Here is a 9,918-nt window from a genome sequence, read left to right as displayed (position 1 = left end):
TCAAAAAACTACTAGTTGTGGTTCCGGGTCGGGTCGTTTAAGCAAGAAACGATCACTAGTTGCAGTGTTGCCTGCTTGCGTTTGTGACTTGCTTGTGTTATGGGAATAATCAAAATACGGTTTTTTTTAATATCTTTCTTTTTTCTAACCTAATTTTGAATGTAGTTGCTATTTCTTTGCATGATATTTTATGTGAATTTAGTTTTGGGCTAAAGAAATATAAAATGCGAGCTTTCAATTTTTTATTTCTTTTTATTTTTTAAACCAAAAAAATTAAGGTATGTCACTAAAAAAATTAAGATAGGTCACAATTGATTTTAATGTATATCTTGTAATAACTTTTTTAAAATAAGGTAGATCAAGTGACCTACCTTTGGATTAATTGGACTCCCCTGGATGTGTTGTGGAGTGACTGATTCTAGGATCATTCACGAAGAGAGAAACTTTCTCTCTCTTCTTTCCCCTCTCGTTTCTCTTTTTATCTCTCTTCTTTTTGACATTTCACTAGTAAATATCATTTCAAGAGCTAGTAGGTGTCTTCTGAAATGGTTTGAGGAATGGTTTCATGATAAGGTGGCCACCATTTTAGCTGTAACCATATCGGATAGCCTATCAATCACCTGACTATCGATAGATTAATCTGAGTAGATCTTAAAAACAAATTCCTCACTTATAAGGGAGTGTTTTCTTTCTAATTTATAATAAGCAAATGAACATATAATTTTCAAAACTATTTATAAAGATTGTTGCCCAAACATACAACCTTGTATGGATATTTATACCAAATAGAGTTTATTAGAATGAGGGAAAATTCCTTGTATGGATATTTATACCAAATAGAGTTGATTATAATGAGGAAAATTTCGAAAGTGGGTCAAGATAATACCAATAGGGGGTTGCATTCTACAACCATGTGGGGAGGTGTGGTAAAAGTGATTAATCAGCTTCAACAAAAAGTGGTAAATGTTGCTTTTTTTAATGTAAAAGGAGGTTAGTTATGGGCCTAGTACATGTGTTTGGGAGGATTGGTGAATGAGATTTAAACCTCTTTATATGGTGGTTGCTAGATTATGTGCCCTTGAGATGGTCAAAGGTTGTCATCATTTTAATTTGAGAAATTGGTCTTAGGTCGGTGATGACATGTCCGATTAAGGGAGATGAATACAAATTGGATGCATCTGTTGAGTTTGTGATATTTCTTCTTCAGGAGATTATTTTGTTGCTTCTTATCATCTATTGATAGATAACTGAACTCTAGGTACCTTTGGGGTGTATCACATGTTGGAAAATTGGAATAACTTGTCTCTAATAAATGTTAAGAATCTAGCATGGAGAATTTGGTTGGACGGGATGCCTAATCGAAAAAATCTAGATAAGTAGAGAATTGATATAAATTTCATATTTTGTATTATTTATGATATGGAGAGTAAGACGATAAAACAGTTTTTTATTAGTTGCGCATTAGATAAGGAGTTATGGGAGAAAATTATGCGTTGATGGAAAATTACCCGATTATAGTCTTATTTTGTTAATGAGTGTGATTGGAGATTGTTGACCAAATGTCGGAGATCAAGTCCGGGTGCCAAGCATGTCAAACAAAGTTTTGATATAGTTGCCATTGCATTTTTTGGTATGGTATTTTGGAATGACTTTCTCTTTGCTTCATCAAAACGACAGAGGGATGTCATTTTTTATAACCTTGTCACACATTGATTCTCTTGGATTTCTAATAAAATGAAGAAAAGTAAAAGATGTATTAGATTGGTTAATTTGGCTAAAGCAAGATCCATCTACTTATCACTCTATAGAAAAAACAAATTTATTTATAAAGATTTTAATTGGAATAGAAAAAGAAAACTCAAGAAAATAACTGTTATATTCAAAGAACTAACTCAAACTTTGATTACAACCTTTTCCTCTCTGTAATGTCATAACTCAACAATTACTCACACACACACACAAACACACACACACACACACACACACACATATATATATATATATATATATATATATATATATATACCTCACATATAGATATCTAATTAACCAACGAATTTGAAACCTAGTCTAATACCAACTTGTTCAGCAAGACTATCCTTAATCACCACATTGTGATAAGGATTCCAAAGTTCCTTGGGCAATATGGAAATTACCAACATTCACCCCCCTAATTTCCAAATGTAAATTGAGAGGTCCTCTACTACAAGAAGCTTGTGTATCTCAATAAACTTGATCTTGGCAAGAGCCTTTGTTAGAATGTCTGTACATTGTTCCTTCCCATTGACGTGTTCTACCGGGATTTCCTTATCTTCAACAAATTCTCGAATGTAGCGATAACATGACTTTATGTGTTTGCTTCTGCCATGAAAAACTAGATTTTTTACCAATGCAATTGCAAATGTGTTATCAATCTTAATTACCACCTCCTATAACTTAGATCTTGTTACTTCTTAAACCAAATAACATAACCAGATTGATTGACAACTTGTTACATATGCAGCCATGTATTCTGCTTCATACGAAGATAATGCCACCGTTTCTTGTTTGTGTGAACACCGAGTCACATGTGATCTTCCAAGATAGAGAACATGACCAGTTGTACTCCTTCCATCATCGAGATCGATATTGTGGCTACTATCACTATATCCAACCAACTTTACTGGTTCCATACGTGCATATCTTATACCAAATCCCAAAGTTCCTTTTACATACCTTATACTTTGTTTTATTGCTGCCATATGAGACCTTTTTGGAGTTTCCATGTACATGCTTGTAATACCAACTAAGTATGAAAGATCAGGTCTTGTTTGCAGTAAATATTTCAGTCTTCCCACAAGACTTTTATACTCTGTGGCATCTGTGTCTTCTTCTTCAATATTTTTTGAGAATTTCATGTTTGAATCGATAGGAACTAGTGTTGGATTACAATCATGCATGCCAACGTCATTGAGTACTTTCTTCACATAGCTTTCTTATGTGATAATGATGTCATCCTTCTGCTGATATACTTCAATGCCTAGATAATATCTTAGCATACCAAAATCAGTCATATAAAAGTTTGTAGCCATTGCTTGCTTGAACTTGGATATGATGCTTATGTTAGTTCCTGTACCCACTAGATCGTAAACATATATACCAACCAGAATTAAATCTACTTCTATGCATCTTCGATACACAACTTGTTCTTGAACACATCTTTGAAACTTCATTTCTTTCAGAATTCCATCTAGCTTGATGTTCCATGTGTGTGGTGCTTGTCGTAAGCCATACAAAGCTTTTATTAACTTGTAAACAGTAACATCCCAAAATAAGGTACATTTTATCATTCTTTGAATCTTTATCAAAAGTGTCACATTTGGTCCCTAATAGAAAACGTTTCCAAAAGAGGTTGGACATGGGGCGTACATATGAGTACGCTCAGGGGCGGACGCAGGATTTCTCAGTAGGGGGTGAACGAGAAAGTTAGGGGTTGCACGATAGTAGAAAAAATTAAAATTTTAAAAATTTTGGAATAATTTTCCACTACGGCCCAAAAAGTTAGGGGTTGTCGGTGCCACCGGTGACCCCCCCCCCTAAATCCACCCCTGAGTACGCTTAGCGTACCCATGCAGTCTACATGATTGCGGAGAGCTAGCTAGTACACTGGGCGTACAAGTGGTACGCTAAGCGTACTAGCTCAGATGTAAAACCCTAATTTTAAGGGTTTCCCCTATTTAAGGAACATTATGGCTTCATTTCTAGCCACCCTTATCAGCCTCCAACCCTCCCATAAACCCTAATCTCGTGTGTGTGGCTTGTGTATGTGTTATTGCAAGTTTTGAGTGTTCTTGGCTCTTGTAGTTGAAGAAGGAGGTTACAGAAGAAGAAGAAGAAGAAGAAGAAGAAGAAGAAGGTGCTAGCAAGCTTGAAGATCCAGAAACTTTCCACCTTTGTGCATCATTTTCAGGTATAACGCTTGTACCTTGACAAGTAATACTCTAGATCTCTTTTGTTAAGATTAATGAGCTAAAAGCCCCCAAGTTTCGACCTCTTTGGGTTAAGGACTCTCCAGAGGATTTAAGTTGTCATTTCATGCATATTAAGACATCTAGATTGATAAAAATGCTTGCTTGATCTTCCCCTTTGGATCATGCATGAGTAAAATAGGTTAGAATGGATGAAGTGATGTTTTGAGCCTTCCTAGCCATGCAATGGCTTAAAGCCCACGACTTTATGGATTAAGAGGCCTTAAATTAGTCATATCTATAATTGGGTTGGTTGTCTTAAAGGATTAAGACACTAACTTAGTGGAATTTGAGACTGATAGAGTACGTCGGGTGTACTCCTAGCTACGCGCAGCGTAGCCTGATTCCTCCATGACGCATGCTGACCTAGTTGTACGCCCAACGTATGGAGTGGTATGCTCAACGTACGTGCTGAGCGCCGACTTTCGTTGACTTTGACCCTTGGTCAAATTTTAGGGTTTTTGGACCATAGGAAGGGAAAAATGGTCCTTTTGCCCTTAGAAGGTTTAGCTATGGGATTTGGACTCGCGAGTGAGTTTTGAACCTTAATTATTAATTAGGGTTGATTATTATTTTTACTAGGTGGAGTCTAGATCCGGCAGTTCGTGTGCAAGGTTTTTCGTGTCATCGGTATCAGGTGAGTCTCCTCACTTACTCTTACATGTATGGTAGGATAACTGTATTATGATGACCAGTTGGGTCTAGCTGCTATGTTATGTTATGTTATGATAATTATATGTGACTGAGGCTGTTGATAGCCAATCAGGGTTGTTGATAACCCACTGAGCGTGTTGTAAGTTTACCGGGACTGCTGATAGCCTTAGGGATGCGGATAACTTATAGGTGTTTATTAATGTTGTGTTATATGTGGTATCTTGGGGAACTCACTAAGCTTTGTGCTTACAGTTGTTGATTTATATGTGGAAGGTACTTCACAGGACCGCGGGAAGGCGAAGGTCTGATTATGCACACGCGCTGGGGAATTTACTACTGGGACATGTTTATGAACTCTGATAATTATGATACTTGTTTTTTTGGGATTATCATGTAATTGATAACTTGGTTGTGAAACTGAGGTTTTTGGTAATTTAAAAATGAAAATTTTGGTCTAAAATTTGAGGTGTTACAATTTGGTATCAGAGCACTGGTTTGAGGGATTTGGATGAACCTATAGGTGATTCCAAACTCAAACTAAGGATCTAAATGATTTTTAGAACTTAACAAGAAATAAAGACTTTTACAGGAGGAAAACCCCAGAGAAGCAGTGTGTACAATCGACCAACGCTCGAGCGGCAGTTTCCCAAAATACCTCAATTTATATTTTGAGTAGTGCAGAGCAAATATGTTTATATTATGAGCTGATAGGATTGAATGCTAGCTAGAGGTAGGCTAAGGAATATTGCAGAGTTAGTGTGAAATGTTGCCTGATTTGTGATGCCTTAGCCTAGGAGTTCATTCTTGTGAGATTGAATCTGTCTTTACTATTTGCTTAATGTATGCTACATAGTTGTACATAGTTAGGATTTTATAGCCTTAGAATGCCTTATTTATCCTTTCTTCCTAAGGTAGAATCATTTAGTCAAATGTCTATCGAGTCTCGTACTATGTACAATTGGCATAGGCGAAGCAAATAGCAAGGGCAGTGGAGATCTCGTGAGGCAGAGCAGTGCTAGAAGCAGTCTAGAGCTAGTGTCTAGACGGATGGTTGTGGTTCTAAGGAACTGGTAGGGCGAGTCCATAGATGATATGAGGAGGTAGAGTTCTTGGGGTCTCGAGGGTACGACTTAAGACAAATACAGATTGGTGTGGAAGGTAGTATTGGGACCATACTACTGGAAGCACCGGATCCGTACGCGACTCGAGGAATAACCTCACGAGAATAAAGAGATCGTAGGGGTGTGAGTGTTGGTATTTATGTTTTAGTCTGTTGCTGATATATTCTTATGCATTTCAGTATGGTGGTTACCCGAGGTTCAGGCTCCAGCGATCCCGAGAGGCCGAGTGCCAGTGATGATGAGATCCGTAGGATTGTTGCCGCAGAGGTGGCCGCGACAATCCGGGAGACTATCCGGAGATTTTTGGGTTTGTTAAGACCACGCTGATTGAGACTTTTGATGAGCGTTATGCTGTTGTCACCGAGGCTTCTATTGCTGCAGACGCCGCTGCTCTTGCTGCTGCGAGACCGTAGAGGGGTGATTCGTTGTGGTATCGGGAGTTCATCAACATGAAGCCACCCGAGTTTGATGGGACCCAGGATCTGATTGTCGCTATGAGATGGATCTCTGATGTTGAAGGATGTTTCTATACCTGCTCCTGTCCAGAGAATTTGAGGGTTTGATTCATATTGAACCTGCTTCGCTAGGGAGCGAAGGACTCGTGGAAGTTTGTGATAGCTGACTACACACTTACAGAGCATGCTGCAATGACTTGGGAGAGGTTTACTGTGATGTTCAGGGATGAGTTTGTACCTGCAGTTGAGAGGGAAAGGTTGGCCCAAGAGTTCCTGTCTCTTAATCAGAAGACAGAGACGGTGACTGAGATCACCAGGATGTTTCATGAGAGGGCTTTATTCTGCCCTGAGTAGGTATCCACGGAGCAGGCCCGTGTGACTCGGTATTTGAGTATTCTGAGGAGGGATATCAAGGAGTTCGTGGCGAACACCACGTATAGGACATTGGCTGAGCTGCAGACCAATGCAAGGAGGAAGGAGATCGAGCTGGAGACCCATGCTAGGGAGGAAAGGGAGACTCAGGGGAGAGACAAGAGACCAGTGCAGTCGCAGCCGGCGACTAAGCGGGCCAATCCCGCTGATGAGAAAGCTGGAGGCCAGAAGGGCCACACTTGCGGGAAGTGCGACAAGGGACACAGGGGACCTTGCCAGTCCGGGTCAGCTTGCTACCTGCGTGGCGATGACGGTCATATGGCTAGGGATTTCCCCAAGGTATTTTGGGTTTGTTTCAGGTGCAACCAGACGGGCCACGTGAAGGCAGATTGTCCTCAGATTGCATCTAGGGCAGTTCAGACTCCGGCCCCCAACGACCCTGCGTATCACTGATGGCCGGCAGGGGAAGGCCAAGGCACCAAGGGCTTGGTGGAGAGCATTGCAGTTGACATCATAGGAGGCCCGCGCAGCTCTAGACGTCGTGGAGGGTATGTGTTCTTTATATTTCTGATGATTTATTTATGCTGCTTATATTACCGTTTGTGTAGGTACTTTTGTTGTGAATTTTGTGCCTGCACTTGTGCTGTCTGAATCGGGTGCGAGTCGATCATTTGTGTCATCATCATTTTGCCGCAGTTTTAGTATTCCGTGAGAGACCTTGAGCAGGCCCTTGAGAGTCTCGATACCTGATGAACGTTCTGTCTCTGCTAGTGATGTCTACCGGGGTTGTGTGTTAGAGATCTTCGGGGTTGGATATCCGATAGATCTCATCCCTATCGTGATGGTAAATGTTTGCGTGATCGTGGGTATGGAGTGGTTGAGCCGGTTTGGGGATCTTATTGACTATGAGCGTCAGCTAGTGACACTTCGGGATCCTAGTGGGGGAGTTCTGACTATCTATGGTGAGGGTACTAGATCGGGATCAGCTTTCTGCTCTGCCGCCAGGGCAAGACAGAGTTTACAACATGGGTGTATGGGTTATCTGGCATATGTAGTGGATACTCGGGTTGAGAAGAAGGGATCGACCTCTGTTTCTGATGTTCCGGTGGTATGTGACTTTCCTGATGTTTTTTCCCGAGGAGTTACCTGGTGTACCTCCTAAGAGGCAGGTGGAGTTCCGGATCTATCTGATTCCGGGTGCGGTGTCAATCACCAAGGCACCGTACTGTCTTATACCTCCTGAGATGCAGGAGTTATCCTCTCAACTGCAGGAGCTGTTGGGAAAGGGGTTCATTAGGCCGAGCAGTTCTCCTTGGGGAGCCCCGATCCTTTTTTTTAGGAAGAAGGATGGTTCGCACCGGATGTGCATTGATTATCGGGAACTGAACAAGCTGACGGTGAAAAATTGTTACCCTTTGCCAAAGATTGATGATCTTTTTGACCAACTTCAGGGGGTATCCTGGTTTTCCAAGACCGATTTGAGGTCCGGTTATCATCAGATGAGGGTACGGGAGGAGAATATTTAGAAGACGGCCTTTCGAATTGGTTATGGTAATTACGAGTTTATGGTGATGCCTTTTGGGCTCACCAACGCACTGGCATCGTTCATGGACCTCATGAATCGGGTGTGTTGGCCTATGTTGGATCGATCAGTGATCGTTTTTATCGATTACATTCTGGTATATTCGAAGACTAGGGAACAACATGAGGAGCATCTTCGAGAGATTCATGGGGTTTTGAGGATGGAGAGGCTTTATGTCAAGTTCTCCAAGTGTGACTTCTGGTTGCGCGAGGTTCAGTTTTTAGGACACCTCGTCAATCAGAACGGTATCCTGGTTGACCCAGCCAAGATAGAGGCGGTGATGCAGTGGGAGGTGCCAAGATCTCCATATGAGATTCAAAGCTTCCTCGGATTGGCAGGTTATTATCGGAGATTCATCAGAGACTTCTCCAAGATTGTTGTTCCTCTCACTAAGTTGACAAGGAAGGATGTTTCTTTCAGTTGGGGGCCTGTGCAGCAGGCATCGTTTGAGACTCTTCGCCAGAAATTGTGTGAAGCACCAATACTTGCCCTCCCTGAGGGATTTGAGGATTCTGTAGTCTATTATGATGCTTCCATTGCAGGATTGGGTGTTTTGTTGATGCAGAGAGGACATGTGATAGCATACGCTTTGAGACAGATGAAGCCTCACGAGGCGAGATATCCTACTCATGATTTGGAGTTGGGGCGGTGGTTTTTGCCCTAAAGATTTTGTGCCACTATCTCTATGGTGTTCGGTGTACCATCTACACGGACCATAAGAGTCTGAGATACCTTATGGATCAGCCTAACTTGAAAATGAGGCAAAGGAGGTGGTTGGAAATTGTGAAGGACTATGACTGTGAGATCTTGTATCATCCGGTCAAGGCCAATGTGGTGGATGATGCATTGATTCAGAGGGCGGAGAGTACCCCGATTCGGGATGTGTGTATGCGGATGACCGTGATGACTCCAGTTTTAGAGATCATCAAAGAAGCGCAGTCGGAGGCCATAAAAGAGGAAAACCGGAAGAGTGAGCGGGTGATCGGTCAGATTTTGGCATTTGATATGGACAGTTGAGGGCTTTTGACACTTCATGGGCGGGTATGGGTACCGTATGCGGGTGGGGCTCGACGGATTTTGATGGAGGGGGCCCACAAATCGAGATTTTCTATCCACCCGGGGGCTACAAAGATGTATCTTGACTTGAAGCATAATTATTGGTGGGCATGTATGAAAAGAGATGTGACATGGTTTGTGGATCGATGTTTGACCTGCCAGAAGGTCAAGGAGGAGCACCAGCGCCCCCATGGCAAGTTGTAGCCTCTGGAGGTTCCCCTATGGAAGTGGGAGCAGATTACTATGGATTTCATTACAAAGCTACCGAGGACTGCGAGGGGTCTTGACACTATCTAGGTGATAGTGGATCGATTGACGAAGAGTGCTCACTTCTTAGCCATTAGTGAGAACTCTTATGCAGAGAAGCTGGCCGAGATTTATGTTCAAGAGGTGGTGGCTCGGCGTGGGGTGCCGACGTCTATTGTGTCTGACCGGGATGTGCGCTTTACTTCGATATTTTGGCAGAGATTTCATGAGGAGTTATGTACCCGACTACACTTCAATACCGCATGCCATCCGTAGACGGATGGTCAGAGCGAGTGAATTATTCAGAAGCTTGAGGATATGTTGCGTGCTTGTGTTATTGATTTTGGTGGGAGTTGGGACTCCTATCTTCTGTTGGTTGAGTTCTTGTATAACAACAACCATCATGCCAGTATCGGTATGCCCCC

At 41.9% G+C, this 9,918-nt stretch overlaps 1 protein-coding gene across 1 annotated transcript; it reads right to left on the bottom strand.

The window, feature by feature from the left end:
• Positions 1-2,162: 2,162 nt before the first annotated feature.
• Positions 2,163-2,897, bottom strand: LOC145105256 (secreted RxLR effector protein 161-like). The gene is made up of 2 exons (XM_079042386.1): positions 2,489-2,897; positions 2,163-2,374 (listed from the first exon to the last, which is right to left on the bottom strand). The coding sequence occupies exons 1-2, from the start codon at positions 2,895-2,897 to the stop codon at positions 2,163-2,165; spliced, it is 621 nt and encodes a 206-aa protein (XP_078898512.1).
• Between the last annotated feature and the right edge of the window lie 7,021 nt (positions 2,898-9,918).

This window comes from Lactuca virosa, chromosome 4, assembly GCF_052849685.1.
Source record: "Lactuca virosa cultivar CGN04683 chromosome 4, Lactuca_virosa_CGN04683_v6, whole genome shotgun sequence".
Taxonomy (NCBI): domain Eukaryota; kingdom Viridiplantae; phylum Streptophyta; class Magnoliopsida; order Asterales; family Asteraceae; genus Lactuca; species Lactuca virosa.
The sequence above is the reverse complement of the archived record's forward strand: the minus strand, read 5'-3'. Positions and strand labels throughout refer to the sequence as shown.

Bases quoted from the DNA above. Each gene is read 5' to 3' on its own strand.
- LOC145105256 (XM_079042386.1), bottom strand. From the start codon at position 2,897: ATGAAATTCTCAAAAAATATTGAAGAAGAAGACACAGATGCCACAGAG. The intron at 2,375-2,488 runs GTTGTCAATCAA...TAAAAAATCTAG, and splicing joins CATGGCTGCATATGTAACAA to TTTTTCATGGCAGAAGCAAA.